Source organism: Taudactylus pleione, unplaced genomic scaffold (assembly GCF_031769625.1).
Source record: "Taudactylus pleione unplaced genomic scaffold, aTauple2 ptg000579l, whole genome shotgun sequence".
In the NCBI taxonomy this organism is placed as follows: Eukaryota; Metazoa; Chordata; class Amphibia; order Anura; family Myobatrachidae; genus Taudactylus; species Taudactylus pleione.
In genome coordinates, this window is record NW_028284981.1 from 931,284 (window position 1) to 947,788 (window position 16,505).

At 42.3% G+C, this 16,505-nt stretch overlaps 1 protein-coding gene across 1 annotated transcript in view; it reads right to left on the bottom strand.

Annotated features, from left to right (window-relative positions):
- QRFP (pyroglutamylated RFamide peptide) overlaps positions 1–15,889 on the bottom strand; it is a 32,422-nt gene extending 16,533 nt beyond the window's left edge. The window contains exon 1 of the mRNA XM_088453478.1: positions 15,809–15,889. Coding sequence (XP_088309604.1) covers positions 15,809–15,820 — 12 coding nt within the window. The 5' untranslated portion in view covers positions 15,821–15,889. The remainder of the gene's footprint in view (positions 1–15,808) is intronic.
- Between the last annotated feature and the right edge of the window lie 616 nt (positions 15,890–16,505).

Consider the following 16,505-nt stretch of genomic DNA (forward strand, 5'->3'; position numbering starts at 1 on the left):
AGTACAGGTAAACACTGACAAACTCTGTTATGCAGAGGAAAAAGTGAGCGATGCAATGAAATCTAAGAAATGAGAACCTATTTTTTAATTAAAAAAAGCAAGTAAGATATTTTTTTTTTTTTGGAATACAGAGAACAGAATGTCTGAATTTCTCACTCATCCATATTACAAATAATTGTTTCTGATCTCCTGATCGGTAGTCTCAAGGCTCCAGGAACACTGCTGTCACAGTGAACCAATAAATTAATGATGTTTGCCGATAAAGCCGAATAGGCAAGCAATAGTGTCCCTCCGGCCTTTCGACTCAGAGAGCGTTAAACTCTCGCATAAACAGAAGCACAAAACAAATTGATGACAATTATGGATGTCATGAAACCAAGGGGCGGAACAGCGCTTCTATTAAGCATGACTCACAGTAATTTAATAATCTCATTTGATGTTTGCTTACTGAGAGAGTGGGCACAGGCTGCTGTGGCTATTTGTAATGAAGCTACCCGTCTGTTGAGTACATTGATCTAGCCTGGAGGTTCTCAATCTCTGTCCTCAAGGCACCCTAACCGTCCAGGTTTTCCGGATATCCATGCTTGATCACAGGTGACTTTTTTTTACCTCAGTCAATTTGATTTAACCACCTGTGCCCAACCATGGGTATCTCGAAGACCGAAATTCTTGGGGTGCCTTGAGGACCGATTTTGGGAACTTCAGCTCTAGCCAAAGACTACCTATTCGTCACTGAAAGGCCAGAAGCTTTAAACCTTACAGGGTGGTGAAGTGATGGGCAACTCCCAGCATGTTTTCCTCTTTCAGCCACTGTCCCGACCATGGCTGATGGGAGTTGTAGTTCAGTAATTATTTATCGGACTGTTCATGCTTAAAATGGTAGGCTTTTGTACTAGCACTGTTTGACTACGAAGGGGGGGGAGGGACATTTATAAAAGCTGGTGCATTTGGGACTGGCGCTGTAACTCAGGCAAACCAATCAGATACAGTATATGCCATTTCTGGGGTGCAGTTTTCGAGAAATGAAAGCTAATGGCTGGTTCCTATGGGTTACAGTATCTCTTTCCCTATGTGCCAGTTTCCATAGATGTGCCCTTATGTATGATGCAGTACAGCTGTAAAAGTCTGTGCAAATCATTTATGAAGTGTTTGCTGTGTGCGTGCTTGGCAGAATACTTTGGTTATGTACCAGTGCACCTAGATTGGCCTACCAACGTGGCCCGTTTCATTCCAAAAGTCTCCCAATATCGGTTGTTGGTAACTCAAGAGGGGGATGTCCCTATTGTACCCCACACCCCAAACTTCACCTTACTCCCCATCTGCATTTTCCACTTAAATGTAGGGATGTGCAGGCTCGGATTAGTTCAGATTTTCTCGCCAAATTCGGATTTTTCCCATCAAAAATCGGGTCTCAGAAAGAGGCAAAACGTCATCTTTCATTGACAAACAACATCATTCCTGGTCAAAAGTCCATGAAAGATGTTTGTCTATGAAAGATGATCAAGTTTTGGCTCTTTCTGAGACCCGATTTTTGGCGGGAAAAATCCAAATTTGGTGGGAAAATCAAAACTAATCCGAGCCTGTACATCCCTACTTAAAAGCATAATTTTTTTCGTTGTGTTTTAATTAATAATACTCCAAACCTTCCACAAATTGGGGTGAACAACCTATCGGTGGAACAGTCCCCAATTTCAGGGGCCGGCCTGCCGAATTTGAGTTAGTTGGAAGGTATGCAGTAATGAAAATTGTTGTATTATAAAATTATGCTGTGTAATCTATAGCAGACATTCGGGTGTTTGTTTTTAATATTCTGAAGTGCACTGTTAAAAAAAAAAAAAAAGTCATGGAACCTGATCTCTCACACTTGATCAATAATGTATGCCATTTACCATGGCTCATATCAGCCAAAACGCATTGTTCTGCTCAGTCTTTTCGTACGTTGTCCATTTGCAAGATTCTTGCAGAGATGATGAGATTTCCCGCTGTACTTGATTAAATAACCCCCTTTCCCACTGTAGCACTAAAGTGTTGTCCTATCTTTGCAACCCACCTTTTTTTGCAGCAGCCGCAGCATTCAGTAGAGTCCTGCTACTAATAATCAAGTGAGATCCTTTGCATGGAATTATATCCAGGCTCTGGTTGGATTTCTGCGGCAATTGTCCAGTCAGGAGCCAGATGTCCTATCTAGCTTTGCATCAGATCCCTCTTTACCCCGGTGCTTTGCAGTGGGATTCCGCTAAACTGAGCCAATGGCGGAAAGTCCAGAGGTATCTCCATCAGAAAACAAGGTTCGATTAATTGTCACATGGGCCTGGGGCTGGAAATGATCAAGGGCCTATTGTGAGAAGCGGAGGAGGTGTGACCAGTGCCATGTGGGCGTGTACACTCAATACAATAGAACAGTCAGGGGCAGGGGCAAGGGGTATGAAGTGTCTTTATGGAAGAGAAATGTTGCAACACATTGCATGCTTTGTGGCGGCTAAAATCTGTGTTGAGAAGACCGGTGAGTGCCCGTTTCTTATCACTTTAAACCAAGTGTCCATATTTTTTCTATGGCACAGGGGACGGGTGTGAGAAGCACAATCAGAGTGAGCTCCTGGTTGGAGGAACTCCAGGCAGGCCAAAGATAGCTATGTTGAGAAAGAGCTTAAGAGTGGACACCAAATGTTGCATTGGGGCCTCTAGCGTTGTCCATGTGAGTTACTAACTATCCATTTACTGCCAGTACTCCTGTGTATTACCCTTTTTTTTTTTTTAGCAACTGGACTGTGATCAAAGTATGGAACCAATATATTAGCAATTCTACTATCTGGATGCACCTGGAGAAGAAAACTGAACGTTAGGCTGTGTTATTGAGATTTGCCGATAGTAACCATAAGATCTTCGTGTGACAGCAGATAGGACCATGTTGGCCCCCAGTCTAAAATAGACACGTGAACATTTTACATCAGTGCACCAACAGCGCTGATCCACCAGTGGGTAGATTTACTCTCCGTCGGGTTTACAAAGCCGTTGATGATTGGCGGCTTTGAACGATGGAATTCAAATAACAGTAGCAATTAATGCTAACTCAGCTTTGGTTTAGCATTAATTACTGTTGGGATATTATGGTGAAAACACTGCCGACAGTTTTTGCCCACCTGAGTGTAAAAGACATAATTGTCGGAACTTTATTGATACACGGTATCCTGCTTGAACATCCTGCCCACAGATATCGCCCACCAGTTTTCATAGACTTTCTGAAAGTTGGGCCAGACTGCACCCACCATAACAACACGGAATACACTGAATGTCACTCTGCATAAAATCAAATACTGGTTTATTAAACATTAATCACACATAGAATAGAGATGATTAGAATACATCCTTATACCATAGAGCGCTTACTGCCCCCCAATCTGTGACTTTATCTAGACTTAAGTGGGAGGTTAGCCGCTAATGGTATATATCAGTGGTAGCCAGCCTCAGGCTTCGAGCGCTACCATCAGTTCACGTTTTCCAGGTCACACAGCAGGTGCACAGGTTTTGTTATTACTCACTGACACATTTGAAAAGATCCACAGGTGGAGCTAATTATTTCACTTGTGATTCTGTGAGGAGACCTGGAAAATATGCACTGTTGGTAGCTCTCGAGGACCGGGGTTGGCTACCTCTGGTGTATATATAGTAGGTCCTCCCCTAAATATAGCCCTGTGAGCGCCGACCTCCTGATACCAATATCTTTTTATTGCTGTTGCCCTTTGAAATTCATTGGCGGCTTTGTAAGCCCAACTGATAGTAAATTTACCCCCAATTGTTAGTTTTGAAAAAAATAAATTGTTATTGAAATAATATGAAAAATAGAATCCAGAAATCACAATCATTCAGCAAATACAGGTCAGATCTAAAGGTTTAGCAAAGTAACAATGTCTGTTTGAGTGAACATTGTCTTATGAGTGCTGCTTTTCTTTTGGATGTTTTTGATTTGACTAGTGTGGCCAAACTTTTAATACGGTTTGGCCATTTATATTTTTTTGCATTTTTAATTTTCATAGTACTTATCCTTTAAAATTATCAAACATAATTTAGCATTACTGTAATGAATGACCTCATAAATCTATGTAGAGTTCTTGAAGGTCTGATCATTTGCACCATCTCTAATGAAACATTCATTATATCTATACTATCACAACTTGTTTGCTTTGCTGTATTACTATCTCTTCTTATAAACCCTTATTGCCTTGTTAGTGTATCCCAGGAAACCTACCATTTTGGCTTATCCCCCTTTCATGTTCAGATGATCATTTTGTGTTGGACAAGACGGGTTGACCTCAAGTGGGTAAAGAACAACCCCATTAACTGTGGCAAGCTAAGCTCAGACTAATCTGCATGATGCACTGAAACCGCCAATGGTGAGTGTAACTACAATCAACACAGCGCACCACCAAGATATACATGTCCAAGGGTTACATATACAATATAAAATGGAACATTCTGCTAACCTCCACACCATACTAAGAGCATTCTGCTTATCTACAAAATACTGAGAACATTCTGGTAATCGGCATACAATAAAGAGAGCATTAGGGTGACCACTGCACAATACAGAGCATTCTGTAAAATACAGAAAGCATTCTAGTGATCCACTAAACAATGCAAATAGCAATCTGGTGATGTCTGTACAATACGGGAAGCAATCTAGCGATTTATGTAAAATACAAAGAGTATTCTATGAACTGTTATAAAGTACAGAGATAATTCTAGTTACCTTTATACAATACAGAGACCATTCTGGTGATTTCTGAACCATACGGAGAGCTTTCTGGTGATCTCTGAAGCTTATACAGAAAGTATTCTTGTGATCTCTGTACAATACAGAAAGTATTCTAATGACTTTGATACAATACAGAAATCATTTTGGTGACCTTTATACAGTTAAAGAGAGAATTCTGGTGATCTCTGAGCAATGCAGAGAACATTGTGTTGCCTTCTATACTATATATTCTGGTGCTATCTATGCATTGCAGACAAAATCTTAATGACCTGCATACAATCCAGAGAGTTTTCTAGTGACCGCTGTTCAATACAGGGAGCATTTGAGCACTCTGGTGACCTCTGTAGAATGTAGGGAGCTAGCTGGTGACCTCTATACAGAACAGAGTTTAGTAACCAATATACAATAAAGAGCGCATTCTAGTGACCTCTATACAATACAGAGCGAATCCTAGTGTCCTTTAAAAATGTCTACATGTTTATAGGAGGTTGTCTCTTGGTTCTCATACAGTCAAATCTTGGGTCACACTTCTGAACAATGCTTTTGTGCCACAGGTAGCACTAATTGTAATATATCACTCAATATAATCAATCACACTGTGAAAGGAAATTGTGTGTGGACACTTTAATAGTTAATGAGAAAATAAAAATCTGCATGTTAATGTTTTACTAAAAGCCCAGAATACAACAGCGGCTCTATGTGACAAGTTGAAACACCAGTTCTGAATATCACACTCTGAGGAAAAGTAACATTAAAGTTATTCCGATGTTGTGTAAAGCACATTAAATGAGGATTGTGGCTCCCGCCTTAGAAATTACCTCCTTTCAGCCCAATTTAAAGCCCTGCATCCTTTGGTCTCTGTACCAGACTTCTGTTTTTTTTCTCATTTATGACATCTAAAGGATTCTAAATAATAGCTATAATTTACTAGGTCAGAGCAGATTTTCTTTATGGTAACCCAGTGCTGCGAAACCTTTTTACACACAGAACACATTAATTCTTGGAGTCGGCTTTAAGACCCATGTTTCAGTTTTGAATTAAACATGTATTTCCTTTAAACTACTTTCCAGTTATTATACATATATGGAACAATAAGGATTCTCTAACTGGAGTGAAATGGGGTTTGGTGAGAAAGTTGTAATGAAACTGAAGTTGTCCTTTAAGTGTTATTAAAGAGGAAAGCTACAGCCAAGACATTCTGGGCCTGATTCAGAGCCGCTCGTAAGCGGCCGCTCGTTCGCTCCGAGCGATGTTCGCACATCTGCGCATGCGTATGGGTCGTAATGCGCATGCGCCAACCAGTCAGTGCGGTCGGAAATCGAGCGCTCGCAAAGTAGCGAGTGCCTGCTAATTTGAGTGACAGGATGAGGTGTTTGTGGGTGGTAACAGGGGAAGGTGCTTGAAAACGGGGAGTGGAGATCCGAACGCAGGCGTGCCAAACAGTCAAAACGGGCGTTTTAAGGGTGTGCATAATTAACAAAGCAGCGTCATCGACCACGTCACTTGGTTGTTTCTTAGCCTGAACTGTTCGCATGATTGCGGTAGGAAAATCCTACCACAAGCACTGCGAGCAGTTCAGACGCCTTTCGATGTACTCGATTAATCAAATAAATAGCGGAGATGACGTAGGATGTGAGCGGCCAGGGGGCGTCTTTACAAAATAGCGAGCGCATGTTTCGTTCGCTCGCTCAGACATAGAGGCGTCAACAGACCGCAAAGAGCGAGCGCTCAATTTAAATAGTCGGCCCCTTTTTCTGAACGAGCGAGCGCAAATAGCGTCCGGCTCTGAATCAGGCCCTCTGTCCCGTTCATCTTAAATCTGTGTACTGGATACAGTTGTATTTTTGGAATCCCAAATAGCATGGGATCCAAAAGTATCAAACTGGTTTAGTGGAACTGTAATCACATCCTATTCTAGAGGAATAATGAGATTTCTAGCTTAAGTTCTATTTAAAAGAACAACGGGGGAGGAAATTCTTCAGTTTTGTTGCATTCTCTCCCACCTTCCCTATCTTTAGTAGTTTGAAACAGATGAAGGTTTCTCATTGATAAATCAGACTTCTCCTCTAGTAGACATTAGCATAATGCTGCAAGCTGCTCATCAATAAATCTCTGATAGAACCTCAGGCGCGCTGTAACACAGTGATCTGCATTATTAACCCCTCGCCCTGGTGCCGCCTCAGTCTCAGAGCAGCGTTCTCATGGGACAGGTGCAGGATAAAAGTAGACGGAAAGTAGATAAATAGTTCATCGTTTGAACAGTCGTATTTTCTACTTGTTGCATATTACAATTTCCTTAGGAAATCTGCCAAGATATGTAGGTTTTTTATATAACATATATATATATATATTAGTATAATATATACATAAACACACTCATGGAATAAAAAATGGGAGTGCTTACAATAAAGTAAAACAGAAAATACTTCTGTAAATTGATGGTTTGAATGTAAATTTTCTGATTTTAACAGTTACCACCAATTCCATTGGAGAGGAAAAAATCTGTGCTATTACTAGAATTTTTAGCATGTCAATTTCTTCCTTTTTAATTTATTGCATTGAATATTTATACCCGAAGAGTTAACATACAGATGGGGGTAGTGTTCACTCTAGGTCCAGCGGGAGGCAGGGTGCCGCACCCAGAGTTAGGGCACTTTCGTGCGCACCGGAAAAGGGGTTGCGGCCAAAGAAAAGGGGCCGTATCTGTATGACGCGTCCCCTTTTAGTCACTCCTGGGGCTGTGCCCGGCACCAACAGACATGCCGGGCAGCCCCCAAGCGCTGCGGTCACTGTGAATGAAAGCTGGGTGCTTGCGCCGCCGTTTTGACCACCCGCAGGACACAGCGACCCACGGGTGGAGGCACTACCGGCAGGCTGTCCCAGCGGGCCGCCGCACTGGAGGGCAGGGCGCGTTCTGCACTTCAAAAATTGGGCGCTGCGCCCTGCTAAAACAGCCTAGCGGGAACACTACAGATGGGTCCACCTACATCTAGCCACCTGGCGCATTAAACTGCAATTCTAGATGCGACGTGACTTGGTAGCGCAGAGCATCTTTTCGCGCATCTTTTTACCTTCAAATGCGTCTTATTCGCACAATGATGTGAATATATGGCACAAGCAGCTTCTGCTGAGTAAAATGATAGGCAGCATTCCTATGTTCTCTGAGCGAGTGCAGGTGTGTGCATGTGAAATGATACGTTACAGTCTAAGCGGCTGTAACACTGTAACGTAGCATTCCGCATGCACATACACCTGCAGACACACACAGAACATAGGCATGCTGCCTATCATTTTACTCAGCAGAAGCTGCTTGTGCTATCTATTCACATCGTTGTGCGAATAAGACACATTGGAAGGTAAAAAGTTGCACGAAAAGACGATCTGCGCTACCAAGTCACACTGAGCTCCCGCGTTGTGTGGCGCGACTTGTAGCGTGCGCGGAGGATAGATGTATGTGGGCACATTTCTAGAATGAATGTTATAAATAAATTGATGGTTTGAATGCAAATTTGCTGATTTTGACACCGTTAACACCATTTCCATAAAAAAAAAAAAAAAAAAAAAACTGCGCTTTTACTAGAATATTAAGCATTTTTTTTTTTTTAACTTTTTAATTTGTATACCTAAAGAGTTAACATGGAATGTGGGGACTCAGTACCTTGGCCCGGAGCTGTTGAGCTCACTTCATTAGTGTATTGATTTTAGATATAAGAACAGAGTGACTATATTCTCGTTAAAGTACAGACCAAGAACTGGCAACATCAGATTTGCATTATCATATTAATTAGCACTTTCATTGCTGTAGTGAATAGTCAGGGGAGGGAGATGTCATTACAGGGCAAGGTGGAAATTTTTTGAATAACACCCTCCATATGGGAAAAGTAACATTCCCAGCTTAGTGTAATGTATTTGCAAAAGCTGCTTTAGTGCAGTCTCTACCACGCAGAGAGAAGCTACAATTGGTTTTTGTGGTGTCGTTACGTGTATGGCAGAGAGTCTCATTAATGTCAGAGCCGTTGATCAATAATCTGTCCAAATCCTTAATGTGGACCGATGTCTGGTGGCAACTACTGGCAGTGCTCAGGTGCCCCCTCTATAGCCAGATCTGGCACATTGCGGAGAAGATCATAGTGTGCATAGCAAGTTCCACAAATCCTTCTCGCCCCATTTCCAGAGAGATTAATACCAGACCTCTTTATGTAATGTTTTAGCCAATTAATGCTCACCTTAACGTTTACAACACATACAGATGCAGTGCATAATTCTACATTAGAGGTACACAGACCCTCTCCCAAATGCCCCAGACTGATGTTCCCCTCCCCCACATCCACCTGTCCCAGTTTCTCCCATCCACAATGTAAATATATATATTATATTATAATAAATGTGTGCCAGTTACCTGTAGTTCATATTAGAGATGAGGGTTTTGCTGATAACATTTGGGTTCTGAGTTGAACAGCGTTCCAGCTCGGATCACTTTTGGGGTTCTGAATCGAACAGAGTTCCGGTTCAGGTGTTCTCGAGTTTGGAACTCTGGGCCTGATTCAGACCCGGTCGCTAGGCTGCGTTCGCACGTAGCCTGCCAATGTTTGCAATCTACGCATGGGTATAAGACGCAGTGCGCGTGCACGAACCAGTCCATGCGATAGAGAAGCAATTGCACCCAGTATAAAGACGCACCACAAGCATGAGTGACAGGACGTGCTGTTTGTGGGTGGTGACGGGGTGGTCGATGGTAACGGGGGTGTGGTGGTGAAAACGCAGGTGTGTCTGTGCGTAGGGACGCCATTTCAGGGGCGTGCATAATTAAGACGCAGCGTCAGCTTACATGTCACACGGCTGAATTACACACAGCAGCACTCCCAGTCCGGTAGGGTATGGTCAGCCACAAGTGGTGCGTATGGGTCCGATGTTACCGATTGTTTAATACACTTCCTGGAAATGACGTATGTTACTAAGGGAAAGTGGGCGTCTTGTGTTAGGCGTCTAAATATATACAGCGATCGCACGGCAAGACACAGTGGGCGTGCTAATGTCTTGCTAGCATTCGCGGGATTTGCATACTTTGGCTGCTGACAGCTGCGTGTGAACGCAGCCTAGCGACCGGGTCTGAATCAGGCCCTCTGATCTAAAAATCGGATCATATGTGTCTTATATTGCATTTAAGTCCCTCCCTCGTGATTCCAGGTCCTGTGAGGTGGTCAAAATTGACTGGAAATTAATTTTTGATGTTAATACTACTTTAGGAGCAAACACAGGTACAAGGTACATGATATTAGCTGTTTTTATAATTTTTTAAAGAAAACCCAAATCAAACCAAAACACTTGAGGGTGGTGTTGCCAAAACACGAGGGTCCGCTCGCATCTCTAGTTTATAGTCTACTCTGACAAGTAAAATGTTTGTTATTTCCACTGTATTAATGAAATATCTTCTTGCTGCTTTGTATAACTGACTCCCGCTGCACTGGTGTGCCATGTGTACTGCGGCTGGGGGGGGTGACAATACAGTGATATGAAACTCATTCATACTCCAGATTTGATAATTACAATGGTATGGAGCTGGGAATATCTCTAAATCAGGGGTGGTGAACCTTTCTTCTGCCGAGGGCCATTTTGATATATATAACACTACCCACGGGCCCAGATCAGGCCACTCCCCCACCGTGTGATGTCACAGAGGCGGAGCAGCATTCGCCGGTGATTACTGCAATGCCCAGAGCATCCTGAGGATGCTCCGAGGAGCTGTAAGGGCAGCGTTGTGACCATCTGAAGCATCCTAAGGACACTCCAGGAGGCAATGCTGCATAGATTCTGGCTGCAGGGTGCCATTCTAGGCATCCTGCTATCCAGGTGAGGCTAGTAGAAAAAAGGCTCCAAGGGCCAGACCAAATGATTCTGGGGGCCTTATACGGACCCCGGGCCTCAGGTTCCCCATCCCTTCTCTAACTCATTAAACTGCTTTAAAATTATTGACTGTTTAGAGCCAAAGTAATGACAGGATCCAGGATTGGCTGCTGGGCGATATGGTCAAACAAAACTATTGTTCGTACTTGATCCTGTTAATGCAATTGTTAAGGAGGGAGCAAGCCATCTGGTGAGGTGTCTGGCAATAAATTAGAGATGTGAGCAGACAGCCGTGTGGTTCTAAATCGTCATTGTGTTTTGTTTTTTGCAAAACCACCCTCAAGTGTTGTGTTTCGGTTTGGATTTCTTAAAAAAAATTATAAAAACAGCTAAAATCATATAACCTGTTTTCTTTCCTCTAGTAGACAGGTTCTCAAACTCAGTCCTCAGGACCCCAAACAGTGCATGTTTTCCAGGTCTTTTCACAAAATCACAAGTGAAATAATTAGCTCCATTGTGGATCTTTTAAAATGTGTCAGTGAATAATGAATGCACCTGTGAACCTTCTAGGTGACCTGGAAAATGTGAACTGTGTGGGGTCCTGAGGACCGAGTTTGAGAACCACTAGTATTACCATCAATAACCTTCACTTCCAGTCAATTTTGACCACCTCACAGCACCTAAAATCACAAAGGGAGGGACTTAAATGCAATCCAAAATACGCAAGATCTGGTTTTTAGAACCGAGCTCTGAACTTGGCGAGAAGACCCAAGTCGGAAATCCAAAGTGATCCGAGACGGGACTCTTTTTGGCTCGGAACCCCAAAGTTCGGGTATGTTCAATTTTCTGCAAAACTGATCTGCTCATCTCTCCAATAAATTAATTCAGAAGGCGAAAATGTTTGAATTTGGCTGAAAGATAATGGAATGGAGAAAGGTTTGGGCTGAAGGAAGGAGACTGTGTTGTAAGCTCTGAGGAAGGGCTGGTAACCAGTGTAGAAGCTTGGCTAGCCCTGGGCTTTGGTTTGTTTGATGCACTCATGGGACGTATTACATGTGGGCTGTATGGGAAGTTGTCTTTTTGCAGATACAAAGATTTGTAGCATGGTTTATGCACCAGAATAAAACTATGTTGAACACAGAATCTGAAACAAAAGTCAGAATGAGTGGTGATGTAACGCAGTTTGCCGTTCCTGAATGGCAAATCACATTCATGTACATCACTCTATAGAGCTGCACAGGAAGACTAGCGATGTATTGGCCTTTGCACCGGGCTTGTATGTGTGCATACAGGCATCGTGCCACCAGTATTTGATTTTCCAGTGGGAAAAGCCAGCAGGATACTTGTTTTAAAGGAAAAGGTACAATACGAGAAGTAGGAATACAGAGTTTTTTTATAGCTACTTTATAGGTCACTAGTGAGACCTCGCCTCAAGTAACGTGTGCAGTACCAGAGTCTCCAAAAAAGACATTAATAAGCCTAAAAAACCTTCAGAGAAGGGCCACTAATATGATGCATGGACTGCGCAACGCAACTTATCAGTCACGGCTGAGCGAGCTGAACATGTACCGCTTAGGGGAGAGAAGGGACGGAGGCGAAGTGATAGAAACATTAAAATTGCTGAAAGCGTATTAAGACATAGATGGTATTTTTAAAATAATAGAGGATGCACTTTGACATTGGAAGATATAAGACTGTGTGGGGAGATGTACTAAGCTCAGGAAAGTGATAAACTACCAGCCACTCAGCTCCTAACTGTCATGTAACAGGCTGTGTTTGAAAAGTGACAGGAGCTGATTGGTTGGTAGTTTATCACTCTGTATTTTATCACTTTCCAGAGCTCCGTACATCTGCCCCTTGTAAGAGGTAACATAAAGCAGTACGTTTTATAGGCAAGCTGATAGTCTCCCAGCAGCTGTGGTTAGGGGCTCATGCAGTGAGGCTGCAAGACACAAACCTGTCCCTTTTTGGTCTTGTTAAGAAAAGCACCCTGGTCTGTGACTTATATATAGGATGTAGACTGCTGATGAGTTGTACAGACACATTTTAAAATCATTTATTTTTCTTCTGATTGGAAGACTGAACCGAATCCGTAACCTTATTTACCAAAATGGCAAATAAGCAAGAGTAGTGTTGTGGTGTAATCGAAACGACCGATCGCGAGATGAACGCACAAATAACTCCAACGGCAAACATTATGCAGACAGCGGTACAATATTTCATGATTCTCCGCTATTTTACCACAACTTTACCTCAGAAATTACTCTTATTTGTATGTTACTATAAAATGACTATTGCTAATCATATTAATTAATATTTACTAATATAACTAGTTCAAGCAGTTATTGTTTCTGGTGACACATTTGGAAAATGCTTTTTCTATGTTGCTGGCAGCCATTTTACTGACTGTTTAGATCAGTAGTCGCCCGGGAACATTGGAAATACTCTGTACCAGGCTTTTGATCTATGTTTCCCAGAGTATAAAGAGCACGGAAATATAGAGACTATGGGAAAGCGGAAGCCTTTATCATCCTCTCTATACCATACCTTGGCCGAGTGGGGAAACCCTTTATTCTACTAGTATAAAGATGAAATCCTGAGCCAGGCCGGCTGGCTGCTTTTAGGTGAGAACAGAGAGAGCTCCCATTCGTATGAGCATAAACGCCTGTGTTGTGGGACAATGCATATTGAGAAAGATATATGCATTCGTTACATCATAGGAACATTCCTTGAACATTTTTTTATTTCTTTTTTTTTTTGTAAAATTCAGATTTCAGTACTTGCTGGCCCAGGAGTGAACGCCCCCATTGCTGCAACATGCTCATCGATCCACTCACACGTGTATGTATAAGCCCAGGATTTCGGAAACATGTGTAAATATGGACCCAGCGACTACAGACTTAAACATTTGTTTTGCCTCTTTTATAACCTATATTTGAAGACGACAAAAAACGACTTCCATGTTCATTGACTGCACATCCGAAATGAATACTCCAAAAAGGGCACTTTTAAACGTTTGTTAACTTCCCAGTGTTGTTAAATCTTAAGGGGTTATTATTTAGGACAACACCTCTCAAATCCAGTCCTCGGGAGATACTAGCAGTGCATGTTTCCCAGGTCTCCTCACAAGTAAAATATTAGAATTTAGAACCACCTGTGGATCTTTTAAAATGTCTCAGTCAGTAATAAATATACTGTACCAGTGATCCAGCAAGGAGATATGGAAAACATGCTGTTAGTTTTACCCAACGGCTGGATTTGAGAAGCACTGGTTTAGGCTGTGTTTGTGTGATTCCATGAACCAAGGGGTCTATTTACTAAGCCTTGCATGGGAGATAAAGTGAACGGAGATAAAGTTCCAACCAATCAGCTCCTAACTGCCATGTCACAGGCTGTGCTGGAAAAATTAGTTAGGAGCTGATTGGTTTGGACTTTATCTCTGTTCACTTTATCTCCACCAAAGGGTTAGTTAATGGACCCCCAAGACACCATGCTTACGGTTGAGTAGTTGAATGTAATTAAGGGATTTTTGTTCCTCTTATACCAATAACCTGTGGACATCAGGAGTTTGAATTCAGGAAATTAAGTATCTGTAGCTATAGATTACCAGTAGCCCCTATATTACCAATACGCGAATGTGAATCATTTTTAAAGTTTAAATACCTTCATTTTATTCATTATTAAAATACCAAAAACATCGGGGGCTCATTTATTGTACAGAGAAAATCCAGTTAAAGCGTTCAGTGCTGTTTCTGGACAAACCAGTTTTTCATGGAAGAGGGGCACATGCGATTTTGGTTGTTGCATGCAGAAAAATATAACCAGGTTTTACATGTATCACATAGATACTGTACAGCTGTATCTTCACAGTGCAAGTTATATTTGAGCTGGGATGCACCCCCTTCCCCACTGTAAATCTGTCCACACATTTTAAATTTGTCCACCCCTTCCCTCGCAGCGCATCATGGTTTAGCCAAGGTTCAAAACGGCACCTTCTAGATAGATTTACACCTAAGGATAAACAGAGGCTCAAAATGTGGGACGTTGCTGAAAACAGTAGCACCAGTAACTGTGGTACAGGCAGGGCCAGTGCTACAATTAGGCGGCTGCCTGAGTCCACAAAATAAAAAGTGTCTCTTTCAGTACCAGATAGGTTGGTTTAGTTTGTGTGGGGATGGTTTTATTGAGTGCTGACTGTGCGTGTGTATGCGGGGGTAATGGGTGCTGACATATATTGGAGCACTGATGTGTGGCATCTATATATTCGGGCATGGATGTGTGGCATAATGTATTGGGGCACAAATGTGTGGCATATGTATTGGGGCACAAATGTGTGGCATATTATGTATTGGGGGCATAAACGTCTGGCATATGTATTGGCAGAAACCTGTGGCATATTATGTATTGGAGGCATTGATGTATAGCGTAATTATGAATTGGAGATAAAGCTGTGTGGCATATAATGAATTGTGGAACATAACATTATGAATTGGGTGCAGTGTTATGAGGCACTGTAAGATTTTGGGTCTGCTGTGTGGCATATTATAATTTAGCGTCACTAATATGTGGCATAGTATGAATTGGAGGGAGGAGGGGCGGTGGGTGAAATGTTGCCTAGGGCGCCCAGACACCTTGCACCGGCCCTGGGTACAAGCAGATCCTGACCCACTTTTCTGTTAGAGTTTAAAAATGAGACCAAACACCTGGCTGGATGCTGTGTTACAGCACCGTGACCTGCGCACCGGATTTCATCACGGTCCCCAATCTATAAAACTGCCTGCCCAGACGTTTTATAGTCCTTTCCAGGGTGACTTTGGTGCAGAACCGAGACACCTAAGCATATCCTTAGCGATACGGTCTCGGGGAACCTCAGAGCACTGCAATTCCTGTCACGTCATGTTTTTTTTTTTTCAATTTGATCAAAACACTTTTATGTTGTAATTACTTCTCCACATTAAATATCAACTTATAAAGCCCAGAACATAACGACAGATGGCAGGAATTCCAATAAACATGCAGGAAAAAATGAAATAAGATGTAAAATCTGGGACCGTCCCCTAGAATTAGGGACATCTATGCAGGGCTACGGTGAAATGTTTTCATTTAAATTGTAAGTGATGGGCTGTTAATATGAAAGAAGCGTTTTATCCATGTACCACAAATAAATAGGTTGCTGGTCCCATATGAGTGACACAACAAGATACCACTTACCTTCCACAGCATAAGCCACAGAATTCTGCGTTAACAAATGAAGCCCCTTTCGTGGTCTGTCCCCTTCCACCTGTGCTCCGTGTGAGGGCTGCTGTGCCCGTCATTCTACCTTTTAAATAAGGACCTTGATTAATGAGACGTAACACAGGGGAGCCTTAATGGGAAGAAATGGAAGAGTGCATTCCACAGGCTGGGATACCATTGCAAGTACAGCTAGTTACAATCGCTAATACGCACACTGCAGGGCAAGAGCTGATTGGTCTACTCTAAATTGTTACAATATAAACCAAGAATGGATTGTGAACTAGAGAGTTGTGTATATAATAGGCTTGTTTATCAGCTTCATCCGCGCGGCGTTAACATCACCCCCCACCCTGTATAATCCAGGGACTGTGCTTAACCCTTTACAGCAAATAACTTTATTCAACTGGCAGAAAAGCTGCAGCGCAAACACATTCGCCAATAAAATCCATCGCTGCCCTTGGTAGGGTCCATGTAACACGCCAACGACTGTATAGTGCCGACTTGCAGCTTTGTGAAGCCTGGCAGGGTATGTTTGTATTACTGCTTGATCCCAGCGGGATAACGTTATTTGTATTGGAAAATTGTGTTTTTTTGTTTTTTTTTCTCATACATGTAATATTGAACCTCTTTAGCTGACCCAAAGCACCACCACAGAATAACATCTGAAGAGATA